We start from the raw sequence: 15,403 nt of genomic DNA, 5'->3' as shown, positions 1-15,403 counted from the left end.
ACCAGATGAAGGAAGGGTGGAAACGAAAGAAAGAAAAATATGATTTCCATGTCTGGCTTCAAACCGTCTCAAGTAACGTGCTTAGTGTGTGTGGGTCTGTGCTGAGCATCTGGGATGCGAAGATGAGCAGCATCTAGATCTCTGCTCAAGGAGCTCCCAACCCAGAGCAGACTGCACTGGGCACCAACAGCGCCATCCTCACGACACAGATGCACGTGGAGGGACACAGCTCCTAATGGATGAGCAGAGCCAAATGAGAAAACAAAGAGGAAAACGGCAGAGGAAACACGCCGGGCTCTGGGAGAAGGTGTGAGGGAGCAGGTGATGTCTCAGGATAAAGAGCCAGTAGTTTGAACAGCTGTGGATCGGGGCAAGCAGAGGGTGACCAGGTCAGAGGCAGGGAGGAGCCGACCTCTGGAGGAACTGTGCTGTGCTAAGTAAGGAGTGGGGTCAAGGTTCACAGAGTTTTAAGCAGGAGAGTGAGCGATCAGAACTACCTACTGTAACATTATGCTGCGTACAGTAAACTGGTGGTGGGGTGAGAGGACAGGGAGGGAGCCCAAGCAGTGAGCTGCTGCAGAGGGCCAGGGTGGGGTCTCAGGATATGGACTTGAGAGATATTTAAAGCCACTGCCAGAGCATTATTAGTTCAGAGAAGCACTTCCAGGTGACAAGAGGTCCCAGGAAATGTCTGATGGGGCGCTAAAGTCATGTGTGGCTATGGAGCACCTGAAACAGGCCTGTTCCAAAGAAAGAGGTACTCAAGTGTAAAACACACACGCTAGGAGAATGTAAATCACACTAGCTGTTGACTGATTATATGCTGAAATGATAGCACTTTAGATGTGTTGGGTTAAATAAGGTACATTAGGTGATATCTGATATTATTAGTAGTGTTATTCAAAATTAAATTCATTTTTTTTAACATTAAAAATGTGCCATTAGAGGAGTTCCTATTGCGGCTCAGTGGGTAAAGAACCTGACTAGTACCCATGAGGATGCGAGTATGATCCCTGGCCTCACTCACTGCATTAAGGATCCAGCGTTGCCATGAGCTGTGGTGTAGGTCGCAGATATGGCTCGGATCCCGCGTTGCTGTGGCTGTGGCGTAGGCCAGCGGCTACAGCTCTGATTGGACCCCTAGCCTGGGAACCTCCACATGCCATGGGTGCAGGCCTAAAAAGATGAAAATAAATAAATAAATGAACGAATGAATGAATGAAAAATAAAAGAGAAAAAAAACAACAAAATGAATGAAAAATCCCTAATCTTATCCCTAGGGAGAAATATTCTTTATTTTATGAGGATTTACCAGAAGATGCCTATAACTGACAAACTCTCCTATTCAAGTAAGAATTAAAGGAAAACTTCAAATCACAAATAAATTCTGAACATATTCATTGCTAAGAGAGGAGGTACACCTGTACCTTTAAGAACCACATCACCTGACCATGACCCGTCTCCCAGTGGGGTTGTTTTCTTGTATTACCTGAAGAAGAATATTGTTCCGGGATCACCTTCTTTTGCAGAATTTTCCACACCCATCACCAAGATATTGGCTGCATCTGTGATAAATTAGCAAAAGGCTATGTCACAAGATGACACAAGATTTAAGAGTCACCTCTCAACTTTTTTTTTTTTGTCTTTTCTAGGGCCCCTCCTGCGGCATATGGAGGTTCCCAGGCTAGGGGTCGAATCAGAGCTACAGCTGCCAGCCTACACCACAGCCACAGCAACGCAGGATCCGAGCCTCGTCTGCAACCCACACCACAGCTCATGGCAACACCAGATCCTTAACCCACAGAGCGAGGCCAGGGATCGAACCTGCAACCTCATGGTTCCTAGTTGGATTCGTTAACCACTGAGCCACGATGGGAGCTCCAAGATTTAAGTCACCTCTCAACTTTTAACAAAGTATTTCTGATCGTTTCTTCACAGTAACAATGAGATGCTCCATAACTCGGGATCTGAGCAGTGTCTACGACTCACACTACAGCTCGTGGTAACACCAGATCCCCGATCACTGAGTGAGGCCAGGGATCAAACCTGCTTTCTCATGGATACTAGTCGTATTCGTTTCCACTGCACCAGGAACTCCGACAACTGTTAAAGTCTTAGTTTTAATACAAATGAAGTTCAAGAATTAAACGTCCTTCTATAAAATTGACTTAAAATTTAAAATTTAAAGAGCCATTAATATATTCTCTTCCTTTACATACCATTTTATTAATAATACGATTTTAATATTCTCAACTACTCATTTCACTGAATTTTAAATTATATTGCATAAAGTGTGGAAAATAGAAAACATACAGCAACAAAGATACCAACAATTTCAAAACATCTGATTTCAAAGTTAATTGAGAAACTACCATGCGAGTCACCTATAAGTATTAAAATGTTTTTATATTTTAAATATTAAATATACACACACAAATATTCACCAGTAAGTAGTTATTTATACATTAGTTTAGTAATATTTTATTAGTACATATTCTATAATGTAAATTATAAATAACATGTTAATATATTAATATGCTGATATTAATGTGTTAAATGTCATATAATTTCTTAACCTAAAATGAGGATCCTCAAAGCTGCAGAGTTCCTGATAGAGGATGAGGAATAGGAGATTCAGGGAGAGAGAAAATCCTATCTCGTTGAACTCACACTTCCCTCATATGACATCCTGTGGAGGTGGTCACCCATACAGCTGAGAGCACCGCAAGCCATGGGGAAGATGCAGGGCAGGGAGAATGGTACAAAGAGCCCCCATGGGTGTAATGGACAGGGCCACCCAGACCGCCTCGAATCAGCCAAGAATACCCCAGGGCAAGTTTTCATCTCAGGGGCCCTGGACATAGCTGTTTTTCTGAGTCACTTATGTTTTTGCCACCAAATAGTACAAATAATCTGTTTGGATGATCAAGGCTGAAAAAGCACGCCATTTTGACTATTTCTTATGGGTTCAGTGACTCTTTGAGGAATTTTCCTTTTTTTTGGCATTTCTTGGGCCGCTCCCGCGGCATATGGAGGTTCCCAGGCTAGGGGTCGAATTGGAGCTGCAGCCACCGGCCTACGCCAGAGCCACAGCAGCTCGGGATCCAAGCCTGTCTTTGACCTACACCACAGCTCACGGCAACACCGGATCGTTAACCCACTGAGCAAGGGCAGGGACCGAACCCACAACCTCATGGTTCCTAGTCGGATTCGTTAACCACTGCGCCACCACGGGAACTCCATCTTTGAGGAATTTTCTTGGAGTTCCCCCTGTGGTGCAATGGAATGAGCAGCACCTTGGGAGTTCTTGGGTTTGATTTCTGGCTCGGCACAGCAGGTTAAGGATCAAGGGTTGCTGCAGCTGCAGCTTAGGTTGAGACTGCAGCTTGGATCTGATTCCAAGAACAGATCGAGAACCCTATGGCCCAGGAACTCCATGTGCCACGGGGCGGCCAAAAATGAAAAAAAAAAAAAAATTTTTTTTTTCTCTGTAGTAAAGTTTTCAATCTGTTTTTGCCACTCTGAGATAAATTCATGAATTTTCCATCAAAGTGTTCCAAGTTAATTTTTTCTGGGGGTGGGCACTTCACGGAAGTTCTTGGGCCAGGGACTGAATTTGAGATCCAAGTTGCACCTGTGACCCCTGCCACAGCTGCAGCAATACCGGATCCTCAACCTACAACACTGGGCCAGGGATCGAACTGTTGCCCCTGAAGCAGCCCAAGCCATTGCAGAGACAATGCTAACCCTGTTGCACCACAGTGGGAATTCAAGTTAATTTTCCCTTCCTCATACTGTCCTAAAATCCTAAGTTTATTTCATTTCATTTTATTTTTTTGGCTTTCCTCCTGGCATGTAGAAGCTCCCAGGCCAGGGACTGAGCCTCTGCCACAGCAGCAACCTGAGCCACAGCAGTGACAACTTTGGATCCTTAACCCACTAGGTCACCAGGGAACTCCCAGTTAAGTTTACTTTAATTCTCTCTTTAAGTATTCATTGTGTTTATCTCTTAATTGACTTTGTTAGCTATAAAGCGTTTGGCTGTACTGGCAAATTTTCCTTTAAGGGCTTTCCCCAACATTTCTATCAATTTTAAGGTTCTTTTGTAATACTAAAGTAACTTTTTCTTGTTTTTCTCTTTGTTTTTCTCGAGCCACACCTGCGGTATATGAAGTTCACGAGCTAGGGGTTGAATCAGAGCTACAGCTGCTGGCCTACACCACAGCCACAGCAACACAGTATCTGAGCCACATCTGTGACCTAGATCACAACTCACGGCAACACCAGATCCCCAATCCACTGAGTGAGGCCAGGGATGGAACCCACATCCTCGTGGATACTAGTTGGGTTTGTTACAGCTGAGCCACAATGGGAAGTCCTACTAAAATAACTTTTTTTTTTGGTCTTCTTTTTTTTTTGAAAGGGCCGCTCCCTTGGCATATGGAGGTTCCCAGGCTAGGGGTCCAATCGGAGCTGTAGCCACTGGCCTACGCCAGAGCCACAGCAACGCGGGTTCCGAGCCGTGTCTGCGACCTACACCACAGCTCATGGCAACACCAGATCCTTAACCCACTGAGCAAGGCCAGGGATGGAACCCGCAACCTCATGGTTCCTAGTCGGATTCGTTAACCACTGAGCCACTACGGGAACTCCTAAAATAACTTTTTAATGTAAGAGAAATGGAGTGTCATGGTCTTTGATCATGCCAAGTAAGAATGGTCCTATAAATAATGCTAAGTCATATTGATTTTAATCTGCAAACCAAGTTCTCTGTAAATATATTTTAATTTCCCATCTTCGTAAGTCATTTTTATAGAGATCTGACACCACTTTTACGATACAATCCTTTAAATAGAAAGTGAAACGTAAACAAATGCACATTTAAGACAGTTATCGTAGGAAAGTTATTTTCTAATACATTTTGACATACTTGGCCCCAGGTTCAAGAAGATGTACCTCTAGGCAAGCTTGTTACTTCCACATATCCATGGGCGGCCAGATCTTGAGAGAGATTTCCAAGATGATATTCATCTGCAGTTGCAAACGCAGTGCAGTGCATCAGGTCCTGTGTCGGCGAGATTAGCGTGACATGGGTTACAAGAGGCTCAAATGCCTGTGATGCTTGTCGCCCTACAGGGAGGACTCCGACTGCAAAGCCAGCATGTGAGTTTTCTTCAAAACACCTCAAAGGTTCAAACAAGGGATGTAAGAAGGGGTGTTGAGAAAAGTTACAGGGAGGCAGATTTCAGCTCAATCTATAAAAGAACTTTCTCCTGCAAGTCAAAAGGACAGGATGGGGTCTCCGAAAGGGGAGCCACCCCACTGGTTGTGTTTCAGGAACATGCTGAACGAAAGATACAGAGATGATGAAGGCACCCCTCGGGCGCCTGGATGCAATGCTGTTTAAAGTCTCTCCAACCTTGAGTTTCCATGACTCTTTTCTTTTATCTTTTTTTTCTTTTTTTTTTGTCTTTCTGCCTTTTCTAGGGCTGCTCCCACGGAGCAGAGATTCCCAGGCTAGGGGTCGAATTAGAGCTGTAGCCACCGGTCTACACCACAGCCACAGCAACGTGGGATCCAAGCCGCGTCTGCAACCTACACCACAGCTCACGGCAACAGCGGATCCCCAACTCACTGAGCAAGACCAGGGATCGAACCCACAACCTCGTGGTTCCTAGTCAGATTCATTAACCACTGAGCCACGAAGGGAACTCCTCCATGACTCTTTTTCACAGCAGCATGACTCTTTGAGGTCATCTGATAATTGGTCACTAGCTTTGTACTAGTGCAGAGATTACTCTGAATCCACAAGGAGTTACAGGATTTTTACGCTGGTTAATTTTACTCTGGTTAAAAGTTCTGTGAGTCAATGGGTAAACAATGAGGTCCTGCTGTACAGCACAGGGAACTATATCCAGTCTCTTCGGCTAGCCCATGATGGAAGATAATATAAGAAAAAGAATGTATATATATGTATGACTGGGTCACTTTGCTGCAGAGCAGATATTGGCCCAGCATTGTAAATCAACTATATTATAATTAAACAAAAAAGTTCTGGGAGTTCCCACTGCGGTGCAACGGGAACAAATCCGAGTAGTAACCATGAGGTTACGGGTTTGATCCCTGGCCTTGCTCAGTGGGTTTCTGTGAGCTGTGGTGTAGGTCGCAGATGAGGCTTGGATCCTGTGTTGCTGTGGCTGTGATGTAGGCCAGTGGCTACAGCTCTGATATGACCCCTGGCTTGGGAACCCCCATATGCCATGGGTACGGCCCTTAAAAAAAAAAAAAAAAAGTTCTGTGAATCTGAGAATGTGTCCAGGTTTGGTGAGTGCTCTGGCTTCTGCATTAGGAGTCTCAGCAGTGTGTATGTGCATGTTTATGTTGTGTGTGTGTATAGTACACACATGGTAAGCAATGTGGCACAGCATGTGGTGTTTGTCGAACTGTACGTCACAAGCTGTCAGTGAGTCCTGATAGCCAGTGAGTTGGCCCAAATCAGATTCAAAAAACAAACAGAATAAAATAGAAAATATTAGGGGACGGAATTCATAGGAAAGGTAAATTTTATTTTGACATCTGTCACATATATGTCTATGTATGTGTATACTGGATCACTATGTATAATGTAAAATAAATTTCTCACTATGGAATATGGTCGATAAAGTTCAAAAGCTATGGGCAGAGGTGTTAAAAGAGTTCAGGCACAGAATCAGATTCATGTAAAAACCATCAGAGTAACAATAAGCCTTACATGATAGGGCTGTTGTGAAGTTTAAACAAGCTGATGAATGATGAATAAACAACTGCTCAGAACCATGAGTAGCACAAATGTTCATCGTTGGTTGTGGTGATTATTACTGCACATACACATTTTTCTTTTCTTTTTGGCCTCGCCTGTGGCATGCACAAGTTCCTGGGCCAGGGAATGAACCTGCACCAGAGCAGCGATCCCAGACACAGCAGTGACAATGCTGGATCTTTAACCTGCAGAGCCACCATGGAGCTCCAGACAGGTTTAAACCAGCAAAATTTATGGGAGGTTAAAAACTTCATCAAGTAATTTACATTTTTTCATAATTTTCTATTTCAGTATCTACCGATCAGAACATTAGTGGCTCTACTGTCTTCTGAGACACATGGTGCTTTGGCTCATTGTTGGTCAAAAGAAGTTTATGAGTCACTAAATCAAAGTTTATTCCTAGGATTTAGTCATCCTGGCTCCTAAATTCTTTCCCTTTCTGTTACATTCCTAGTATGAAATTCAAAAAAGGAGTACATTAATTCCTTTCTTCCTTGCACTTTTGTTACCCAACGCTTGGCCCTTTTTCAAGATACGGCCTAAATTCTGCTTTCTCTTTTCTTCAGTCCGTTAGGCAGGTCTAATGTGTGGTTTAAAAAGTAGCAGAGGAATAAACGGCAGACCTGAGGAGACACACGAACTAAAACACCTAAAATCCGTAAGATACCCACTTAGGAGCAAAACAATCAAATTTCTAATGGATCTTAATTCAAGTCAGAGTCAGACAAGCTGAACTTGTTGCCCAAAGGTGAGATAAGTGGATGCAGGACCCTCCTATTGCAGAGAGCTGATAAGCTGATTTTTATTGTTATTACAGCAGTAAGAACACACTGATTTACAAAAAATGCAGATCCACAGAGCCAAAATAAAGACCATAGCTGTTCTTTGAAGGCTTCACGGAGTTAAAAAGAGCTGGCAGGATGGGCTGAAAGAAAGGAATCCTGGTAAGAGGCATCATGGAAGGTCATAGCAGGGAGGCTCTACTCTGCAAAACAAAAAAAAAAAACAAAAAAAAAACATACTCAAGTTTTCAAAGCACCATCCCAGTGCATGAGGTTGGATGGCAGAGGTACTTCTGGGACTGCTGTAGCCGACATGCTTAGCTTAGCTGGAGTGGGAAGAGCAGGAGGCACAAAGGAGATAAGAAGGTCAAGACCAGCGAGGGGCCTTCCTGTAACTGTACCGGAAATGGTACTACTTGACTATCTCTAGAACCAGAACCAGAAACTGGCAGTCCGAATCACGAGTCAGTGAACATGATGTTTTTAAGATCTGAATGATACATGTGTAACTGATTCACTTTGCTGTACAGCTGAAACTAACACCACATTGTAAATCAACTATACTATCAAAATGTTTTTGTTTAAATTTGAACAAACTATCAATAGTAAACTGCAATTTCACACAAAATCCAGATTTCTACCATCTTTTGCTCAAGTGGAAGACTTGACATTAACTGACTATGGTTCTCTAGCCAACACGGTCCCTTCCCAGTCCCTACGGTTTCACGCCTGCTTCACCATCATCTATGTTCCTGATCAGGCCCATCTGTGCTACCAATTTATACTATTCTGCACTCTCAAAAATGGAACAAGTCAAAGCATTCCATCACTACGTCCATGAGAAAATACATGCTGAGCTCCAGAGAGTCAGATTACACATTTTAAAACACAATCTGTTTTTACTTAGTCATTCCAAGGACCTTTGCAGATTTTCTGAAGATTGTCACCATTCCTTCTTTCACCATCTCTTATTTAGTTGGGCTCAAAGTTCTAGTCAATGTCACACAGTTTATAAGTGTCATATATGTATATATATGTAGTTGCTACACCACTTTCTGTATCCTCTTTAAACATCTGGAATCTGAGTCTAAATCATGCATCTTCTATGAGTAAATGATTCACGAAGTTTCCAATTTGACTTATTAAATAGACATATCTTTTTTGGGGGGAGGGTTTATTTGCTTTTCAGTTTCAATACCTCATTTAAATCCATTTGCTAAAAGGAAAGCGCTTCTCTGCATTTTTTTCCTATTAATTAAAGATGTTACTTTGTAAGAAGGTTTCATTTTCACATGTGTCTTTTTCTGGATTTTTACAATGAACTACTATTTTTAAGCATTAAATACACATACATACACAGCAGAGTTTTTGTTGTTGCTCAGTGGTAACAAACCCAGCTAGTGTCCACGAGGAAGCAGGTTCAATCTTGGCCTCATTCAGTAGGTAAAGGATCCAGCGTTACCATGAGCTGTGGTGTAGGTCGCAGATGCGGCTCAGACCTGGCATTGCTGTGGCTGTAGCTGTGGCTCTGGTGTGACCCCTAGCCTGGGAACTTCCATATGCCCCACCTGTGGTCGTAAAAAGCAAAAAAAAAAAAAAAAAACATGTCAAAAATTCTGGGTTTTAGGGTAGGGATCGATGACTTGTTCTTAAATAATGTATCAAATCAACCTAAAATAGTAATTCGATTTAAGACCTAAATTTGGGCAGGCCTTTCTATTTTGAAATGTTGGGGAAAAAAACCAAAAAAACAAAACCCAAACTCATGACCTAGAAAATACCATGTTTCGGTATGTTTCATTTCTGTCCACAGAAAACATTCCAGCAGATGGGGCTAGAAATTTATACATGATTCTTGGTTTTAGAGCATCGCACACTCTGAAAGAATACTTTTCTTAAAAAAGAGTTTATTTTTATTCACTTTTTTTTACTAAGGGAAAAATGCACGTTTTTCCTGTTATGTACAGATTATAAGTGAAAGTTATAAAACACAGATTTTACATTACTAGTATAAAGCTTTAGTTTTTAAGCTTTTTTTTTTTCCCCCTTTTGGCTATACTCACAGCATGTGGAAGTTTCTGGGCCAGGGACTGAACCCATGGCACAGCAGCAACACAAGCCATAGCAGTGACAACACTGGATCCTTAACCTGCTGAGCCGCAAGGGAACTCCAGCTTAAGCTTTTTGACTACAACTCATGGAGAGAAATCCTTTCACATACACAATATGTATACACACATAGGCACCCACACCAATAACTGACACAAGAGCTTCACAAACAATATTTACCTTTACCAAGAGTAATGCACTGATACTTTCTATTCTATTTCACCAACCAAAAAAGCCCATTAACAACCTACAAGTTAATTTTACAACATGTAGTTGTTTTAGCGTGAAAACCACTGCTGGGCATCCTGGCACCGCCCTCCCCCGGCCTGCACCTGCTCAGTGGCCCTCATCCTCCAGCATCACTGCCCCCCGTCCCAAAGTCAGGGCAGACCAACAAGCAGCACTGTCCTTGCCATGATAAACAATGAGCCACTGGGATGTGGGCTGAATATCTCAGTAGGCTACGACAGCGGCAAATGGGACCGGGTGTAGAGTTGATTCCACTCCAGAGTAACTAGAGAAGAGTTAATACACGGTAACTCACCCAGTCATTCCAGGTGCGCGAGGCAAAGCAGAGGTAAGAGGGTGAGCTCAGGTGCACGCCTGGGGAACGGGACAAAGTGTGCCTCTTCTGGGACAAAGAAGAGTCCTTTCCTGACTAAGTCCAGAGAGGAAGGAAAGGCTCTACCACACAGGGGAGCCCACACTGTCCAGTGGGAAATGGAGTGGCCCTCTATTCCAGGCAGTCTTCGGCCCCAGGAATATATGACCTCAACACACTTCAAGACTGTGTTCGCCAGTAAGATCATTAGAAAATAAGGTTCCAGGAGTTCTCGTTGTGGCTCAGCAGAAACGAATCTGACTAGCATCCTTAAGGATGCAGGTTCGATCCCTGGCCTTGCTCAGTGGGTTAAGGATCCAGAGTTGCTATGAGCGGTGGTGTAGGTCTCAGATGTAGCTTGGATTCCATGTTGCTGTGGTTGTGATTCAGGCCAGTGGCTGCTGCTCCGACTGGACCCCTAGCCTGGGAACCTCCATATGTGCAGGTGTGGCCATTAAAAGAAAAAAAAAAAAAAAGGTTCCCAAGTCATATTACCTCAGATCACTTTAGAAATGCTTTCAGAAATAAGAAAACATTTTCTATTATTTTCCTGTGCTTCCAGAGAAACAACATACTGCTTCTGTTTTTGCAAAACTCCAGCTGAAGTCAAATCTACCATGTTATGTATGTTATGTACAGACCAAGAAAATAAATGGGTCCTGTATCAGGACCTAGGAAATAAAGGACTCCTTAAATTTGGTGATGGAAAAAGTTATTTCCTGTAAGACATTCTTATATGTTTCTTTTCCTGTTAGACAACAAGAAATGTACAACCTAGGAGGATTTCTGCCTTTAATCACTGGGCTTCTTAGAATTAATTAAATGTTCCAACTAGATTATTCATACCAAGTATCTGATAATATTTCTCTTTCTGTTCATGGCAACTGTTTTCTCTACTTAAATGTAATGCTTTTAGTATCTCAATTTAAACTTATTAAATTCTGAAAATCTACTTCAAATCTTTCCTGGAAGCAGGAAAAAAAATCCTAACAAACAAAACAAAACAAAATTTAGGAAAATTTCTTTCAAGTCTGAGGACAGCGCCCCCCCAAAAATAATGCTTTTTTTTTGATAGTTTATAACCAACAAGTACCAAAAAAAGGTGAAATCTCTGACCTTACCAGCCTCTTCATAAGAAATTTAATTCTGTTCTAGGCTGCTAAAAGTAACAAAAGAAAAAAGGAATTTGGTTTTCCTCTTTTTTGGATCTGCCATGAATTCAGGTTTCTACACTTAATTTCATCTCAGCCACTTAAACACTGAATTTCTCAATCACAAAGTGAACAATGCAATTAAAAATTTAAGAGCTAGGAGGAAAGGGGTGAGAGCAGAACACGCCCCGAACTTCCATTCTTTATTTATTTATTTTGCTTTTTAGGGCGCATCTGCAGCATATGGAAGTTCCCAGGATAGGGGTTGGATCCCAGTTGCAGATGCCAGTCTACACCACAGCCACAGCAACTCAGGATCGGAGCTGTGTCTGCGACCTACACCACAGTTCACGGCAACACCGGACCTTAACCCACTGAGTGAGGCCAGTGATTGAATCTGCATCCTCATGGATACCAGTTGAGTTTGTTACTGCTGAGCCACAACAGGAACTCTCCCAAACTTCCATTCTTTATATCCTGAGTTCAGGGAAACCAAACAAAAACTTAAACAAGCTAGAATCCAACATAAAAACCATTAACCAACTTCTAACTTCACAACCTGAGAATGAGAAGTGAAGGACTATACAGTTTTTCCAAAGAAGTCAACTACACCATTTAAAAAACCATCCAACCAAGGTAAATGCTCTCAGGGTCTACTCAGAGTTGAGCTTTAAAAATAGAGATCCTAATCTGTTTTCTGATAGATTCAGAAAGCCTCATCAAATTTAAAACATTTGGCTTTTCCTATTTTTTTTTGTCTTTTTCTCTTTTTTTGCCATTACCTGGGCCACTCCCGCGGCATATGGAGGTTCCCAGGCTAGGGGTCGAATTGGAGCTGTAGCAGCCAGCCTATGCCAGAGCCACAGCAACGCAGGATCCAAGCCACGTCTGCAACCTACACCACAGCTCACAGCAACGCCGGATCCTTAACCCACTGAGTGAGACCAGGGATGGAACACGCAACCTCATGGTTCCTAGTCAGATTCACTAACCACTGAACCACGACAGGAATTCCGACTTTTCCTATTTTTTTTTTTGGTCTTTTTGCTATTTCTTTGGGCCGCTTCTGTGGCATATGGAGGTTCCCAGGCTAGGGGTTGAATCAGAGCTGTAGCCACTGGCCTACACCAGAGCCACAGCAACTCGGGATCCAAGCCACGTCTGCAACCTACACCACAGCTCACGGCAACGCCGGATCGTTAACCCACTGAGCAAGGGTAGGGACCGAACCTGCAACCTCATGGTTCCTAGTCGGATTCGTTAACCACTGCGCCACAACGGGAACTCCCAACTTTTCCTATTTTTAATGTTAATGAATACATACATCAAAGATCCCTTTGCTTCTCTTCTACCCATTCTAATTTAACAAACATTTATTAAGTATAAGGCGCAGTCTTTAAGTATCATGCATAATATACCATTAACAAAGGGCTTGGTTGTGACCTTAAATATTTCTCATTTAGAGGGAAACACAAACTATAGTTGAGAAATTCCCATAAGCCTCTTAGCAGTGAATGAAAACACCCCCTTCAACCTTCAAAGAATAAAAAAGCAAAACCCTTCATTTTTTTTTTTTAATGGCCACACCCAAAGCGTATGGACATTCCTGGGCCAGGGATAAAACTCATGCTGCCACCTCAGCGGCTCAAGCTGCTGCAGTCGGGTTCTTAACCCTCTGCGCCACCTCGGGAACTCCCACTCTGCTGTGTTGGTCGTCCCTTGCAGTGCCCTCTCATCACCTCCTCCTATGCGATCACCATCGGCTAATGGATGTTCCCTGTCTGTACTGTTAATTAAAAATTTAAAAAATTAATATAGAGTTTCTACAGTTTGATTTTTTTAAAAAATTTAATTTGGGGGGAGGCATGCCCAGGATATGTGGAAGTTCCAGGGCCAAGGATCAAACCCATGCCACAGCAGTGACAACACCAGATCCTCAACCTGCTGAGCCACCTGAGAACTCCTTGATGTTTTTTTTCCTAAATGGGGGCTTTTTATAGCATCACTCCTAGAATGGACTTAATACTAGCCTTTTTCAAAATTTCTTTAGGCTACTAACTAATCCTTTTACAAACTACATTTTCATATTTAATTGCCTATATTTTGCCTGAATCTGTATCATTAATTCTTAAAATTAAGGTGTTGATTCTCTTTGGAGGTAACAGGCTTTATAATTAGGCTTCAAAGATCTTACAAAACGGTGCTGCGCAGGTCACCAGCTCTCCCACGTGAGCCATGAGGCTGAGGTGTGGGGATATATGGGGGTTTAGAGCGATTATGAGGGAACAGAAGTGCCACCACCACATGTGTTTTTACCTCGTTCACAGACAGAACTGGAAGGTTGGTCCTGGACGGCTGCCTGGTCCTCGATGCTTTCAGTGGTCTCTTGATTTTTGGAAAGTCTTGTTTGGGAAATGTTTCCGTTGATACAGAAGAGGAATGTCTCCCTAATATCTTTACAAACCTCTTAGAACCTAACAGATTTGGTCTGTGAGTCACTTTCTGGTGAGTCCCAAAGAAGCTCCCGGTTGGAAGTGTGCAGCATTTAATGGAGAAAGGACGCTTGTACCGGCTATTTTCTGGTTCATTTCCAGTATCCGGGACTTATTCAAACCACCAGCCGCAGTATCAGGAAAGAACATATCCAAGCTCTGACTTTCGGTGAGGGAGCTGCATGTTGTCTCAAATTCCTTAAGTGGTTTCAATGTTCGATGACAAGTCTTTGGCACTGACATGTTTTTGATAAAATGCAGTGAGATCCGGCCAGGGCTCTGAGAAGTCCGGCTGGCATTACCACATCCCAAGCTAAAAGACAAAGAATTCAAAGTTCAAGTTTAAAAATTTTTTAAAAATTTTATCTCATGTTTTCCTAGGTAATAGGTATATTTCTGCAAAGCCGTGTGCAAAATAGATACATCTTAACTTAAACCTAGTAGTAGAATGAGGTTAAAAAAATAAATAAATACAAGTGTTTCCACCACCTCTCCTTTAGGCAACCCTTGGCCTTCTTTCTGAGGCTTACAAGATTATAAAGCTACTGACATGACAAGGACCTTAAAAAAGGAAAAAACAATGATGGGATGAAACACTCAATCCTGGGAGTTCCTACTGTGGTGCAGTGGAAATGAATCTGACTAGTATCCATGATGATGCAGGTTCGATCCCTGGCCTTGCTCAGCAGGTAGGGAATCCAGCGTTGCCGTGAGCTGTAGTGTAGGTCACAGACATGGCTCAGTTCCTGAGTTGCTGTGTCTGTAGTGTAGGCCAGCAGCCGTAGCTCTGACTGTACCCTGGCCTGGGAACTTTCATATGTTGCCATGGGTGCAGCCCTAAAAAGAAAAAACCAAAAAAACCACTCAGTACTAAAACGCAGCTATGGATCAATTGCTGTGGGGTGCAGAGAAGGGAACTTCTGGGTGAGGGTGGATGGGGACTATCACAGAGGTGACATCTGAACTGTGCTGCTTCGGGGCACAGGGATCAGGTCAAACACCCAGGTACACAGTGCTGTTTACCTGACAAACAGGGTGCAACTTCGGGGCAGGCAGGAGTAAGCTGTGGAGATGAGGCTTGAAAAGCAGCCTCTGGCTGGAGCACGAGTTCTGATCCTAGAGATTCTACACGTAGGGGCAGTCAGGGCTTTTCACGTGAGACTCAAGTGGTCCAAAGTATATTTAAGAAACACATCTTTTATAAAAACTTAGAGGAGGAACTGAGAGAGACAAAGACATTATTTATAGTTTGCACCCCGAAAGCGCTCTGCTTCACCTCACAGCACCCCTAAGAGGCACTTCACACGGGAAACTGAGGCTTAGGAGGGCTAACTGCTTACAGTCAGCCATGCAGAGATGGAGTGAAATCCCAGGCTTTTCCAAGTCCAAGGACGACCCTGTAACCAGTGTATATACTGTTTCCCTTTAAAAGAGCAAGGATGAGTCACAGTGATACTCAGGAGGTAGAA

The 15,403-nt window shown here is 43.0% G+C and overlaps 1 protein-coding gene across 1 annotated transcript in view; it reads right to left on the bottom strand.

Annotated features, from left to right (window-relative positions):
• RMND1 (required for meiotic nuclear division 1 homolog) overlaps window positions 1–15,403 on the bottom strand; it is a 43,236-nt gene that overhangs the window by 23,576 nt on the left and 4,257 nt on the right. The window contains 5 exon segments of the mRNA XM_047769927.1: window positions 1,490–1,565; window positions 4,957–5,065; window positions 13,759–13,979; window positions 13,982–14,158; window positions 14,161–14,247. Coding sequence (XP_047625883.1) covers window positions 1,490–1,565; window positions 4,957–5,065; window positions 13,759–13,979; window positions 13,982–14,158; window positions 14,161–14,233 — 656 coding nt within the window. The 5' untranslated portion in view covers window positions 14,234–14,247.

The sequence above is a fragment of the Phacochoerus africanus genome, chromosome 2, assembly GCF_016906955.1.
Source record: "Phacochoerus africanus isolate WHEZ1 chromosome 2, ROS_Pafr_v1, whole genome shotgun sequence".
NCBI lineage: Eukaryota > Metazoa > Chordata > Mammalia > Artiodactyla > Suidae > Phacochoerus > Phacochoerus africanus.
The sequence above is the reverse complement of the archived record's forward strand: the minus strand, read 5'-3'. Positions and strand labels throughout refer to the sequence as shown.